The sequence below is a fragment of the Lissotriton helveticus genome, chromosome 6 (assembly GCF_964261635.1).
Source record: "Lissotriton helveticus chromosome 6, aLisHel1.1, whole genome shotgun sequence".
Taxonomy (NCBI): Eukaryota; Metazoa; Chordata; class Amphibia; order Caudata; family Salamandridae; genus Lissotriton; species Lissotriton helveticus.
Window position 1 is genome coordinate 1,914,125,586 of NC_136067.1, and position 16,235 is coordinate 1,914,141,820.

Below are 16,235 nucleotides of genomic sequence, written 5' to 3' on the forward strand. Positions count from 1 at the left end.
AGAGGGTGGAAAATGGGCTTATTAGACTAATTTTATCTGTCCCCAAATCCACCCCTACTTTCACGATTCATGAGGAAATAGGTTTGACCTATATTACTGATAAACTGAAATTAGCCCCACTTCTTTTTTGGGCTAAAACATGGTTGAACCCCGAGTTAACACTCAACCATGCTATCCTCAAAGATGTAACCTCCAGGGACCAGGCCATGAGAATACCGTGGCTGAAATACATCAGATCTGCATTTGCTATGCTTGGGAGACCGGAGCTTTTTACTGTACCAACTAACATCAGAAGGGAAGACATCAGGTGGATTAAGCAGGAATTTCTGGAGAGGGCTTGTCTGGAGAGAGAGGAGTTGGAATTAAGGAAACCCTCTGTGCTTACATGGTTTTAACCACTACCCCATCTCTGGAACCATATTTAAAAATTGTTACCAACCCACTCCACAGATTCTTGTTAACAAAATTTAGGATGAACCTGATTCATTATTCACTTGGTAGTTTCCCCGTGTGGACAAAACCAGAAGACGGTCCGCCCTGTGATTGTGATCAGTTTTCGAACCAGGATACTCTCCATTTTACATTTTTTTGTGGTTTGTATACCACTGAGAGGGTAAAATATGTATTACCTGTCCTGAAGGCTGCTGGCTTTACTCAAGTAAGGCCAGCGCTAATTTTCCTCCAATCACTAGCGGACATCCATACCATTTTTAGTGTTGCATGCTTCCTAACAGCTGCCTTCAGATTAAGGAACAAAAGAATTCCCCGGAGTGCTTTATTTTAAATCTTGTTTTAAATATGGCTTCATCAGTAACCAATTTTAATTATTTGTAAACATTAGGAAACAATGAGATTATTAATCTATTGTCATAATTTGTAACCAAATTCACTGATGTTTTAAAAAAAATTGCTTTGTATTGTATTTTGCCTTTTATGATTTTAACAAAAATCGAATAAAGTGTATTTTGACTGACTGACTGAGGTATGACGGGCGACAGTGGGAGTCCACTTTACACCACGGAAGATATTTTAACCCATTTCTGCGCAGACGGCTTAAATGGGGCAGGGTGGTGCAGGAAACGTTTATGGATACCTTATTGCCTAAAATTGAGGGATCACTTGAAATTTGTATGGACCTAACCACTCCTAACCCCTAAATTATAGTAGCTTTTGACTCTATTTGTGCACAAACTGCCAGGGATCTCATGGCCCCCCCATCACGATTCCCTCCGAAGCCTCATAAATGGTTTGATACCAATTGTTTCCCAAATGCAAAAATCGCTAATTGCAAAATCGCATATTTGCGAGGAATTGCATTTAAGGAATCTCTAGTTGAGATTCCTTAAATGCAATTCATCAACCATTTTCAATTTGCGAATTCGCAATTTCTGGCCGCTATTTACCACAAAGTCAGACTTCATGGTAAATAGCGAAAACTCAGAAAAATGCACTTTAGTGCATTTTTCTGAGTGGTATGTCACACACACACATGTCTGTTGGACATGTGTGCACGCAACATCTGGCTACATTTGCTTTTCAGGGGTGCTACAGGGTGTCCTTTGGACACCCCTGGCACCCTTGAAATCGCATCCTTATTTGCGATTAGCAAATTGCTAATCGCAAATAAGGAATAACTCCCCATTCATTCCTATGGGCCATTAGGCCCATAGGAATGAATGGGGAGTTATTCCTTATTTGCGATTAGCAATTTGCTAATCGCAAATAAGGAAGATGTAGGAATCGCAATATTTTTTGCAATTCCTACATGAATCCCGTTTTGCAAGTCCTTAATAGCGATTCCTTATGAATCGCTATTAAGGACCCGCAAAACTGGATAATGATGAATCTAGCTGTAAGGCTGTTACTTGCTATTGGGCTCCTCCCGGCTACACGCTGTGTAGCACTGCGCTGGATGGGCGTCCCACTTCCTCTGATTAAAGATTGGCATGCTGACATGCCGCATTGCAATACACAGGCTGATGTATACAGTGAGTTACTTCCTCCTAGAAGCCGTCCCAGAGACTAGTGGGGACCATACCAACAATACTTTTCTAATATCGCCACTGACACAGTCTCAGACACACCTATTACTCCCCTTGAGGTATCATCTCAGGTGGTGGGAACATAGAGGATTGGGGAGATCAAAACCGCATATATAACATGTATAGTGGACCCACCTGAGGGGAGCCGTGACTTAAGTGAGACAATGGTGAATTTTAAAGAGTTCTCTGCGGGCACTGCCTGAGATATGTTTTATTTTGACATTGGGAAGTTGGTAACCCCTAATTGTGTGGATTATGTTTGGCACAATGCTTTTGATTAATATTATGATGACTTGAATTGATGTAACTGTGTGTACAAATTTGTGTGTACTGTATTTTATGATGAAACTATTAAAAAAAACGAAATTAATCGTGGATTCTATAATATGCATTTACCTGGCGGGTTCTTTAAAGACCAGGGTGATTAAAATCAGCTTGCAATGGGCAGCACACCACAAATGGCAGCTACACCCAGAGATTACTCAGAGCGTCTTCCAGCAAGGCGGAGAACCCTGGTTTGATCTTTTGGCTTCCACCAAGAATGCCAGTATCAGCACTTTTTCACGTTGGAGTGCCCAAGAATGCTGTCTCCCAGAGACACAGTGCTCTTAGAGTGAAGCACGGGCCTCCTACGTACTATCCCACCTCTACCTCTTCTGGCCCCAGTTTTGAAGTAGATCAGGAACAACCAGGCCAAAGTCATGCTAGTGGCACTGGATTGCGGCAAGAGAATATCCTATCCAAAACTCCTGGGCATGAGCAACTGTTTTCCTATCAGCCTGCCACTTTGGAAGGAACGTCTGTTGCAACAGCAAGCCACGGTCTTGCATCCGGGCCTTCGCAATCCACACCTCCATGTGTGTAGATTGAGAGATGGCAGTTGACTGCATTCAATCTCTCTCCTGAAGTAGTGAATATCATTATTGCGGCCAAATGTCCTACTACAAGGTTTTTCATGCTGGAGGCTGGGACAAGTATGTGGCTTGGTGTGGCACCCATAATAAGAGGTGTGGGCAGCACCTACAGACACTTTGAGTTGTGCTCCTTAGGGAGAAGCTGAACTTTTCTCGTCTACTACATCTACACCTTTTCTGGGGATGCGCAGGCTCTAGGCCTGCCTACATCACCATCAATTTTGCCATCAATGTTTAGGAGCTGCTGGCTGTGATTCAGGTCTATCCAGGTGTTCTTAGGGTGTCCCCTGGCGAGCCCCAGCCTCCGCCTCCATCTCAGACCTCCAGTGTCGGTGGCACACTGATTGATGGCGGAGTAGTGCTGGAGCTCAGCAGAGCTCAGATGCACTGGTCCTGATCCACGCAGCAGCACGATGTGTTGGCGTCGATGAATGCAGAGCTGCAATGAGGAGATTAAGCATTGTCGTTGAGGGTGTCAATGGAGATTAGGAAGACTTTGTGCAGTGGTGGCTCCGAAGGTGATGCATCGGGTCGATCCACACAGTAGAGGCTATGCACCAGTTCTGGTCACACAACAGGAGCGATGGTCTGGTTCCGATCCACAATACAGGACTGATGTGCCAGTTCTGATCCACGCAACAGGGCAATGCTCCAGTGCTGATCCACGCAAAGGTGTCTATGCACCTGTTCGACAGAGGGTGCATAGGCTTTGCTGAAGCAAAAGCCTTAGGCCTCATTTCCAAGGGTCCAGGACTGGGGTGGCACCATTTGGCAGGGTAGACTCACAGATGATAGAGTCCAAATGCAGAAGCGGTACATTGGAAGTCTTTTATGTCCCTGAGACTTCAGATCGGGAATCCAGCCAACTTGCCCTTGGAGTCACTCTGGGTTGAAGTGATGCAGGCCCAGTCCTTCTCACCCAGGTAGGGGAACAGCAGACAGCAGGGCAGCACAGCAAGGCAGGAGTCCAGCAAGCAGCAGTCCAGCACATTGGCAGTCCTTCAGCAGCATAGCAGTTCTTTCTGGCAGAGTCTACACAGGTCCAGAAGTGTACTGAAGTGGTGATGCCAGAGGTCTAGTAGTTATACCCATTTGTACCTTTGATGTGGGGGAGACTTCAAAGACAGGACTTTGAAGTGCACAGAGTACGTCCCTTGCTGCCCTAGCTCCAGATTTACTACAGGGGATATGCTGCCCTGTCATATAGTTACTGCTTATCTATATACTGTGGTAAGTCAGCATGAGCTTATTTGGGGCCCGATGTAGGTGGCCATTACCGGTCGGTAACGGCCGAATTCGGCCGTTACCGACCGACCGGTAAATGGGTCATTGAGATGTAGGGGACCTTTTTTACAGAATTGGTAAATTTACCGAATCGGTAAATTTACCGATTCTGTAAAATACCGAATCGGTAATTTTACTGATTCGGTAAATCTCACATGTAGGTGGCACTGCAAACAGTGCCACAGGCCTTTAGGAGTCGGTATTTTACCACCCAATCCAATTAGGTGATAAAATACCGAATCCAGGTGTGCATGCACATCTGTGCATGCACACCTGTGCCATGTGGCACACAGACATACCCTAAACCTCGGAGCAGTTAGAGAATGGGGTAGGGCGCCACCAAACCAAACGCGAAGCTGCCAAGTATCAATAGGTACTTCCTGTGCCCTGTACGGAGTATATTCAGCCGGTACAGGTGAAGGAGTGTAAGTGTGGAACACACCAGCATTTGCGTCCACAGCCGGAAATGTCACCCACGAATAAAAAAGTTCGTTAGGGTAAGCTGCTTCCGCACTCACCACCAAAATTACAGCCAAGCCTTCAACGGGTACATTGTAAGTCTGCAAATGATTGCGCACAGCAATTCGACTATGCTGCGGAATGTCCACAGGCTGGGCCATGACTGCACAGGAACTTAGAAAAACAAAGTAAACATTGTAGCACAACTGGGTAGTAATTCAAGGAAACCGTTTTAGAAAGATTCAAGCTTGAAAAGACCTATTTCGAAAATAGGTAGGTTTGTCCGACACCACCGTTTTCCGGAAACGACAGTGAAGGGGTTAAGGTTTGAATGATATACTACTCGAGTGTCATGATATAAGACCACCAACGAATGGGCGCCATGTAGCGGGAATTCCGTTCTCCTACAGAACTGTGCATAGAGATTTGGAACCTCGGCGAATTAGGGTGGCCCAAAACTCACCTCAGTACCCAAAATCCCCTTACTAGGCTAGCTACAGTGTCTCATTGGTCATAACAAACTCCCAATGTTTAGACAAACCAGAACATGAACTTACGATACCTCAGGTCACGTGGAACACATGAGCACTCTTTCGTTTTACAATCATTTCAAACCAGAACGTGGAGTAAATGAGGATACGTGCACATTTGAAATATTTATTTACTAATGCCGTTTTCTCAAACGCAGTATCTTAGATAATACAAGGAAACATATTATCAGAAGCAAAGTTATCAGCATAGTTACTAGTCCATAAAAAGCGAATGGTGACAGCATACTAAAATGCTCCGAGGTTAGGTCCTTTGTCCATTCCAGGCGCTAATTGGCCTGTTTTGGCTGGATTTACTCCTCACCCTCAGCACGGCAATTGTGCCCTTGCAGAAATTCGTAGACGTAAATAAATAACAAGGAGGCCCCCTTCTGTTTAAGGTCTGGGACCAGGGGAAAAAAGTCAAGAAAAAGCACATTTGTTGTATCTACAATACACCTTGAGGTACTCTGTAGGGAATTGGAGGCTCTGATCATTGTGAGATTGGTATTATCATAAAATATAGGTAATATATGGGCATTGGTGAATACCTGAGACCATTTCTGTGGCTCCTTCAGGGACTTCTGTGCTTTTTCTAGAAATTCGTAGACTACATGTAGTCTCAATTGCCGTGATTCGTGCTTTGGTGCAATACATAGCCCGCAATCTTCCGGGTGGGCCCCCGGGAGGTGCGGCACTTCCGGCCGGACAGGGCGGTTTGAAGCTCAGTCCCGTGATGGTCAATGCTGTGATGGGCAAGCGTCCCCAGGAAAGGGATGATTTTCCTTTCTGGCTTGCCGAGAAATTTGACCAGCTGGAAGCTGTATTTCCTAATACAACTCCTGGTGACAAACACAGGATTTTAACGATTAGTTTACCAAAGGATTTAGCTCCTGAAATCGGTGACTGAGAAACCTGGGGTAAAACTTTTGCGGCGGTCTATGCGAGGTGTTACGGCACTCCGTCTATGGCTGTCCGGCCTACGATCATTAAACGTGTTCAAGATGATCACGGACCGGAGGCAGCGGTTGAATTGGGTATGCGCCTGTGTGGCTCCTTTGATATAGTTTGCAATCTCATTCTTGCTAATCTCAAGGGGGATGCAGTGAACTTTCAGGTAGCTAATGCATTGGAGGCGGTTCCCGATGCCGATAAACCCAGGCAGTTAGCGAGGATTATTGTGGCTGCTTATAGAAAAGTGGGTCGCAACAGCAAGGGTCTAAAGCCTTTTTCTCTAAAAGTGAAGAAGCAACCCCAAGGGCAGACTTCAGAAACGGAAGTTCAGCCCCAGTCCAATTGGGGTAGGGACAGGACACAGCCTGTTCAGGTGTTAGTGAGGCAGGGTCCAGACCTTCCCTCCCATCCTCCCAGGATAATCCATCAAGTCAAACCTAAGCTCCCATTGTGTATGGCTGTCTAGGGGGAATATACAAAGCCCATCTGTCACTCTCCCTAGATCTGTATCAGGGACATTCAGTAGGCAGCAATTGACTAAAGTAAGAAAATGCCAACTTTCTAAAAGTGGCATTTTCAGAATTGCAATTTAAAATCCGACTTCACCTTAAGTTGTGATTTTAAAGTGTGATTCCAGAGACACCTAACTTGAAAAGTCTAACTCTTCACAATTGGGAAATACACTTATAAAATTAAATATGGTAATCCCATTGTTATTTTATGGGAGAGATAGGCATTGAAGTAGTAAAAAGCACACATGTAAGGGTTTTTCACTACCAGAACGTGTAAAACTTAACAGTACATGTCCTGCCTTTTAAATACATTGTACTCTGTCCTCTGGGTTGTCCAGGGCCTACCTTAGGGTTGACATATATATTAAAAGGGAAGGTTTAGGCCTGGTAAGAGGTTTATCTTGCCAGGTCAAAATGGCAGTGTAATCTGCACATACAGGCTCTGCAATGGCAGGCCAGAACCATGTTTAAAGGGCTACTTAGGTGAGTGGCACAATGAGTGCTGCAGGTCTACTAGTAGCAATTAATATTCAGGCCCTGGGCTCATGCAGTGCACTTTACTAGAGACTTATGAGTAAAGTAAATATGCCAATTGGGGATGAGCCAATATCATTGTGCTTTAGGGGAGAGAGCACTAGTGCTTTAGAACTGGTTAGCAGTGGTAAAGTGCACAGAGTCCTAAAGCCAGCAAAAACAAAGAAAGGTGGAGGAGATAAGCAAAAGGTTGAGGGGAAGACCAACCTAGGCAGTCTGGTCTACATCTGTGTTAGATTTTGTCCTATCTGCACCCAGGGTAAGGCTTCTCATTTTCGTCCCTCAGTGCTCCTGCAACCCTTACCAATACCGCCAGCACCATGGCATTATATCACTCTTGATTTTATCGTAACTCTGCCTTGATCAGAAGATAACGAGGTCATCATGGTCACCATTGATTCCTTGTCCAAAATGTTTTATTTCACAGTCCTCAACAAGATGCCTCTGCCGAGTCCTTTGGACAATTGTTTTACAAGAAATGTTTTGTTTACATGGTCTGCCCCAAATCATTATTATGAATTGAGGATTGCAGTTTATATTTTCCACTTTTGGAGATCAGCCTGGTGTTAACTCCTGAGTCCGACATGGGCGGGACACACTGCTCTCTGTGCACCATAGGTGCTGGGAGAGCTCTAGCAGCACCAGTGGCTCACACAGTCCCTAAATAAACTTACCTCATGGCGGCTATCCCACCGCTGGTCAAATGCAAGGTCATGAACAAAAAAATTGAAAAAAGCACCAGCCAAATGTAAGTCCAAGGGGGTATCAAAAAATGTTTTTTAAACCAAACAGCTAAAATAGAAACTTTTGATGTTGCAGAGTCAGTGTCAAATGAAAAACGTTACTGATTAACAGTATCTGTGAGTACACCAGGCAACAACACATCGGTGGGTTAAGTATACTCAATATCATCAAGGGGATCACCAGCCAGTGGATTTAATAAAGGATTAGTAACAGTAGTCATCTCCATGGCAACGTCAGGCCTGGAGGTAGTCGCCGGAGCCAAAACAGAATTTCTCAGCATTGCTGGACAGGAGACCGCTGGAGTCATACTAAGAAGAATCGACCACTTGCTGTAATTTGACATTGTCAATGGAGATGTACCTGTTTCCCTTTTGACCAGGAAGTAGAGGTAAAATTACTGTTCTTGTACCCTGCACACCAAGCACGGGAACTGGTGCATGATATGATGGGCCGAACTCCTCCTTGTTCTCTACCTTCTCACAGACCAGGTCACTGACTCGGGGTTGCCAGCCAACTAACGGAATCTGAAGCGCAGCATCAGTTGTGGAGGGCAAATGTTCCTTTGCAAGACTGTCATGGGTCTTTTGTAGGTTCTGTAATACAGCAGAATAATCATCTACATCAAAGGGTGCGGCATAACCTGCCATGTCTAGACCCTCAAGGTCCAAACAAACATTTTGATGCCAAAGAGCGTTTTGTATGGGGTCCGCCCACCTAGAGACCTTTTAGGGAGATTATTAAGTGCACGTTGAATGCTATAGAGATGGGCCGGCCAGCTTCTGCCAGTACCTAAAACCCTAGCTGTCAAGGATTGCTTTAAGTCACGGTTCATCCGCTCCACAACACTATTACCCTCAGGTCCGTATGGAGATGAAAATTTGACCTGGACCTCCATTGAACCCATGGCATCCTTGTACGCCTTAGAGGTAAATGCTGGACCCTGGTCCGAATGTAGGGGGGCCACATGGAAAACTTCCCACAAAGACACGCAAATCCATGTTGACAGTTCAGGCATCAGCACTCCTTTGTGGCCAGAGCCGAATAAAGCGTGTACATGAATCCACTGCAACTAAGATGTACTTATACTCAGAGGAGAAAGGACCGGAGTGATCTAAATAAATGCACCCAAGTGGTTTATTAGATATATACAACTGCATCTGAGGCTGGTGTGCAGCAGTCAAAGGTTTGATTTGCTGGAAAATGTTACAATGAAGGACATGATTAAGCGTTTGTTTGTACAATCCACGCCACCAGTAATGCTGCTGTAAGAGAGATACATTCGCTGAAATGCCGACATGAGCCGAGGCCATACCCTTGTGAGCGGCTGTTATCAGGGTTTGCCTGTGGTCCGCGTTGGGAATCAGTCTGTCACCAACATCGTTAATTCTCACATAGGGAACTTTATCAGGACTTAAATGATGAGAGTATTTAGAAGGGAAACCCTTATGTTAATTACTTCTTTTCTAGGTCGCAGCAACAGCTGCCAAACTGTCATCATCAATCTTTTGTTTGGAACGTGTAACTGCTGCTGCTACATATGTTGCTACTGCGGTCTTCACTGCTTTATCAGCAAGACAGTTACCAACAACGTGTACCCACACGCGCTGGTGACCAAGAGTATGAATTACAAACACGAGTGGCAGGCGTTCTTTAGGCTCCGCCACTCTAACCCATAGCATTTTGTGTTGAATAGTGCTACCTTTGGAATCACAATAGTCATTCTGAGCCCAAAAGAATAAATTGTCATTGTATGCCTGAACACAGTAGTAAGAGTCACTTACAATAAGAGTAGTCACACAAGGATCACCATACTCCAGTGCAAGCACCAGAGCACGTAGCTCTGCCAACTGTGCAGTACATGTGTATGCACGACATCGGACTTAAACTGTCCATTCACCATTGTACCCACCACATTGCGCAGGCTGCTGAATAAGCATGCTTTGAAATCGTCGCCGGTTGTGCCGAACCGTCAGTGTAAATAAAAAAATGGAAATCCTCCAGCGGTAGCATGGACAGAGGAGCCGGATGAACTAATTCATACTGCAGATACTTCTATGTTTGCAAAGAAGAATCAAAAATAAACGTGACATTCGGAGACTTAAAGGATGTGGCCCATTTTATCCAACGCGGATGCAAAGCATTCGAATTTGGTACACTGGCCTTCGTCACTGCTTCTGGGACAGGATATGGTGTTACAATCAATAAGCGTTTTCCCTGCGACAGAGCTCTCTCTTTTAGAATCACCATCTGCACTGTAGTCAAGTCTTTTTCGACTGTGGAAAATCGCATCTCAGCCGAAGTGTACAAGTGTGACTTGTAAGCAATAGGGACTGTGTCACCCTCATTAAAAGTCAGGTACTTGAAGCCAACTGAGCCCGGTACAATTCTTATTACAGGTCTCTAATGGTTATCAAGAGTCAGTAAGTATTTAGATTCAAGAAGATCAGACTACAAAGATTGCAGTATAGCTGAATGTTCTGGCAGCCTGCAAGATTTGGTAAAAGTCTTTTGTATCAAGGCATAAAGCGATTTGATAAGCTGGGCATAATCGGGAATATATGTACGCCCGAAGTTCAAAAAACCCTGTAAAGATTGTAGTTTTTTCAGGTTTGTCGGAGCGCAAAGCTGTGCGTATTTCTCCAGAAAGTGAGGTGCTAAACCTCGACCTTCATTGTTGAACTCATAGCCCAAACACAAAACTGTGTACTCTGCAATGTGTGATTTTGCAAAGTTAAACTTGTAACCGAAGTCCGCAAACATACAAATGATGCGGTCAACGCGACACAAATGCGTACAGATTTCGTGGTCTGTGAGATAAATATCATCCACATACGAGCACGCATCAGGGTCGAGTCTCTCCATCTATTTTTGTAGCCCATGGCCAATCTTTTGAACTGAAATAGTTTGCCGCCGGAAGTAAATGACGTCCACTGACTACTAATCAGAGACAGATTATGGCTAAAAAAGCCATTGGATATGTCAAGAGTGGTTTTAAACGGTTTATGCGCGAGACTATCCACAAGGGCAGAACTGTGAGTATTCTGCACTGCGTAGGTCCGACAATGAGTGTTCAAATGCCGGTAAATCCAAAACTAGGCGGTACGATCAGGTGTAGTCACAGTAAAAGGAGGATTATTCATCGGTGACACACAGGTTTCAATCAAACCGTGATATTCCAATTTCTCAAGGATTTCTGCAACAGGAGCTTTCGCTTTACGCCTCATGGGATATTGGGGTTGTGGCATTGACCGCAATGGTATCTCATGGTGGGGTAAAAGTTTATCCCATCCACATTGAGTACGGTACAAAGCCTGTGCAAGCACCTTAGCCCATTCTTCGGCAAAATTCAGCGCATGCTCTTTCGACACAGTGTGCGCAAAACTAGGGAGGATAAGCTCCTCCCCTTGCTGAGCGGCCAAAACGAAAGGTGGGGGCCAGTCTGCCTCAGCTAACAAAATGTCATATGTAGAGGTCAGATTTTTACCAAAAAAAACCTTTTATTACACGCTGTATGTCACCTTCAATTAAAAGGATTATTTCAAAAAGTCTGTCAAGGGGAGCCACTCTAGTGTCAGCTGTTTCAACAGTGACAAACTTGTCAGTTGCTGTCGCCTTCAGATACGGATTAAGTGCTTGCTGCACTACTGTAATTTCCACCGCGCTGTCTAGAAGGGCCAGCGCCCATGTCTGGTTCCGAAGCTGTGTTCACACTATCCGTGGCATACCTCGCTGTTAAAGCAGCAACTTTCTTTTTCTGAAACTGAGGGCGTTGAAGTTGAAAGTCATCCTGCTTGCCTTTATCTTCAGACTGGTGGGGCTGCTCACGATCTTGTTGGGCATCCTGACCTCTGCGGCGGTCTCCTCCACCGGGCTGCAAGACCGATGTTTCCTGCAAAAAGTGAGGAGAACGTTGTTCAGGAACCTGAAAACGATCAGGTGACTTAATATTAGCGCGGTCGCGCAAATCATATGTGCGCTCAGCAGACTCAGGTATTGGCTATGCAGGATGCGACCCCTGTTTCTTTTGTTGCTTCCCCTGTATCTTAGATTTCCATGTTTGTTTTGGAAAATTAGAACGGTCGTCTTTATCAGACTTTGCCGTCTGTGTTTGCGGCTGAGCTGTTACTTTAGCAAAAGGCTTAACACCCAAACTATTGTGGCCAATGTTCTTGTAAGCCTCCACAATAATTTTTGGCAAGTGCCTGGGCTTATCGGCATCAGGGACTACGCGCAAAGCATAAGACACCTGAAAGAATCCTGTGTTTCTCAACAGGGTTCGTGTTTGGAAATACTGCTTCCAGTTGGTCAAATTTGTCAGCAAGCCAGAAAGGGATATCATCCTTTTCTTGGGGGCGCTTGCCCATAAACACATGAACCAAGACGGGACTAAGTTTCATCCCGGCCGGTCCAATTGGATGTACCGCAGCACCAGGTGCCCCCACCTGGACGTTGCAGGAAACTTATTGCACTAAACCCCTAGGCACCCCTATAGCAGACTCTTAATTTCCCAACGGGAACTGTAAGGTAACGCGGGTGTGGTGTAAACCTGGCCAAAACAGGCCAAGTGGCCACAGGAATAGACATAGGGCCCAACGAACCGCCGTTACCGAGTGTGGAAGGGTGCCAACAAACCAAGTTTGATGCGGCCAAGCAGAAATTGGAATCTCCCCTGTCCTATACGGAGTGTATTCCAGACGCACGGTCGTGGGAGTGTAGACACGAAATGAATTGCTATCCGCATTCACCGCAAGAAAGGTAACCCATGAGTAGAAAAGCTCAAATGGGTATGCGGCTTCAGCACTCACCACAAAAAGTACCGCCATGCCTTCCAAGGGTATGACAAACGTCTGCAAATGATTGCAGACTGCTACCCGACTATGCTGGGGTATATCAACGTCACCCATCAGGACACAGGAGTGAAGAAACAATCTATATACATGTAGCACAAAAGGGTTGTAATCCGAATAAAGAACCTTTTTAAAATATCAAGCTTGAATAAACCTATACTTAAACCATATAGGTAGGTTAATCCATCACCACTGTCAACTGGAAACAGTAATGAGGGTGTCGTGGACTGTTATAGGCACTACTCGAGTGTCTCAAATATAAGACCACATCCTTGGGTGCGCCATGTTGCGGGGATTCTGCTCATACAAAGAACTGTGCACAGAGACCCAGGACCTCAGTGAATTGTGGTGTACCAAAAAACTCACCTCAGTACCTAGAACACCTAACCGACTAGCATCAGTGTCTCATTAGCTCTTCGTCCTATAGCAAAGGTATCAATGATTAGACCCAGGTACCCATGATTAGACCCAGAACATGCGACTTAGGTTACTGTCAGGAATGGTGGGAATCAAGAACACTCTTTCGTTTGTCATTCTCATACCAGTCCACAACATGAGTAAATAGAGACACGGAAATTTTTAAAATGTTTATTTTAACGACGTGCCCTAAGATACAGTATTTTTGCTAACATAAGCAGGCACATGATTAAAAATAATACGATCAGCATTGTTACAATTCCATAAAACACAAAGGGAGAAAGCATATTATAATGCTAGTGGAAACAAGAACTATAATGCCTTGTGTACCACCCTGCCCAGCTAGGAACTAGGTTTTAGAATAATAGGTCTCTTAGGCTTGAATGGGGAACCCCATACCACAAAGATCAGTAGAGGTGAATCACATCAGGATCTGCAAGCGCTCTCTCTCTCTGGAAACAGATTTTCTCCAGATGCTGTAATCATGCATGCAGTGCAATATCAAAGGTGCTAGAATTTCAGTCAGCTGCAGCTGTGTGCATGTTGTGTCTAGAGGGTGGGCCGATCAGCCCGAATAGCAGCTTACATTGTTTTGTTAACCTTGAAGGCTTCTGCACACACTGTACAGACAGAGATTGCAGTGTAAGTCTAGGAATTTCGAAAACAAGGTTTTCTCATGTGAAGAAAAGTCAAGCAGTCTAACTTACAACAACAGATACATGCAGTGTTGTGTGCAAAAGCTGCAAAGCGGCAAGATGGCGTTTAAACGTCTATTAAGCCTAAGCTAACAGCAATGTGTGCACGCAAGGCCCTGCTTTCACTCCAGTAAGAATGGAGGAAAACTTAGGTATGTCTTTCTACCACTCTAAGCATGTTTTTTGTTAAAAAGTGATTCATTGTTGTAATGGAATCTTGCACAACACTCTCCCGAGGAAAAAACTATAACAATGCTACAGAGCACGTTTTCATCGACTATATATGTGAGGTGGATACACACATAGTGGAACATCGAATGTCACCAATACCAAAGCTGCAATACAATGTACCAGTGACACCCAAAATGTCATTATATTCTGTTCAAACTCATGTGAGGCATTGCTTTTTTTTCTTATTCCAGTGACAAAGGATATTATGTGAATTTCCTCAGTGTGCATTGAAGCCATACCTAAAAATATTATCATAGACATATTTGACTATTAGAATCCAGGTACCCGCACATAATCTTCCTTAATTTCAATGCTTTATTTGTTTACAGATCTGTTGACTTCACTGAGGCGGAGCATATTCCAGGTTTTGTGTGTTCAGTGTCTGCAACGGATGTTCCGGGCTGTAATGTAATGGGTGCCGGTCAAGATGAAACAGTCTATGCTGAAGACATGGTATGAAAATTTCCCTAGACTCACTTACTAAGAAGAGAGACTGACATGAAAACCAAGTTGATTGGTGATTCCTTGTAATTGGACTCCATATTGCTCTCCGTCGTTTTTTCTAGAAGTGGTTATAAGTAGGAGCTTTATCACAGTTTGGAAAATTGAAGAAAGATATTCACATTTGGGTCAGAGCATGTGTGTCTAGAGGTCAGACACTAATACAATTAATCCGTTGGAACATTCAAACTGGATCTGCAACACACTAGTCACCAGTAGTCCAAAATCGGCATAATCCCAACCAGGCTTCAGTTCAGATACTAGTGGTACAGCACATGTTATGATCAAACCGGGGGGGGGTTCTTAGACAGTAACTCACTAAAAAGCACATGACGCTGTCATATAAATATCTCTAATTTAATTAAAGTGCTCACCAATTGTGTCATAGGGCCACCTTACTCTGCGGATTAGACAATGGATGGTTATTTTTTCTAATGTCTGGTTTCTTGCTTTTATGTGGTGCGTTTCCCACGCTACTAGAGCAGAATTCCATGTAAGAGGGTTATTCTTATTATTCTATAGCAACGCGATGGGTTTGTGGGTTGGTTCATTTTTCTGTTCTGATTCTCTATAGGAGTGGTTGTGTGTGGCTTTCCAGTTGGGTTGGTGTCATTTACAGGTCTTATTTTGGGGGCTGTTTTTCTTCTATTGTGTGTCTCTACATGGAGGGGAAGTGGTGTGAGATGCAAAGACGTTCTCTGATTCCCTCTTCTGGGAGGAGGAAAAAGTATCTGTGTAGCTTGGCAGTCACCCTCCTGAGACTCAGGGGAGGTTGATGGCAGCACAAGTGCAAGCAATGATTGTTGAGGTGGTGGTAAGGGCCTTAGCTCTTATCCCAAAAAGGATCCTAAAAGAGTCTTTGAATGCAAATTCTGATTCAGATAGCGACTCATAATTGGATAAGCCCAGTATCATTGGAGGGAAATGTATTTCCAGAGAGGGGTTGGGAGCTATTTTGTTGCATATCCGGGACAATTTGTGGTTAGAGCCTCCCCCAGTTGGCAAGGATGCTGAAGAGCTCATCCCTCAATATGCCAAACCTGCTTCCGCAACTCTTCTTTTTCACACCAATATCAAGGAGTCTATTTTCAGAGGTTGGAAGGAGCCAGAACAATTCTATATTCTAAGATTTCTGCAAATATCTTATCCTTTGGAGAAAACAGGTGCTGTGCTTCCTGAGTCCTTTAAAATGGGTTCTATTTTAGCTCCCCTACATGACAGATCACCAAGGATCCAAGAAAAAATCAGTTAAGAGTTTCCGCTGCCGCTCCATCTGTACCAGTATGTTCAAAACATTTACACCCTCTTGAATAGTCTCTGCAATTGAGTTGAAATCCTTAACCAAGAACTGCGAAGTTAGAGCAGTATATGATGCTGCCCACAAGACCAGATTTGAAGCCCCAAAACAGTGTCCACCTTTATATCTGTCAGATCTGATGGACAACACTCACCTGGGTTTAACCCATCCGACCGACATAAAGGTAGACAGTGGCCTAAAGCGCTGTTTTGGGGCTGTAAATTTGGTCTTGTGGGCAGCATCCTATACTGCACTAACTTCGCAATCCTTGGTTAAG

At 44.5% G+C, this 16,235-nt stretch overlaps 1 protein-coding gene across 1 annotated transcript in view; it reads left to right on the forward strand.

Moving 5' to 3' along the window:
* LOC144762933 (xanthine dehydrogenase/oxidase-like) overlaps nt 1–16,235 on the forward strand; it is a 1,098,251-nt gene that overhangs the window by 354,875 nt on the left and 727,141 nt on the right. Inside the window, exon 17 of the mRNA XM_078648234.1 lies at nt 14,490–14,613. Coding sequence (XP_078504360.1) covers nt 14,490–14,613 — 124 coding nt within the window. The remainder of the gene's footprint in view (nt 1–14,489; nt 14,614–16,235) is intronic.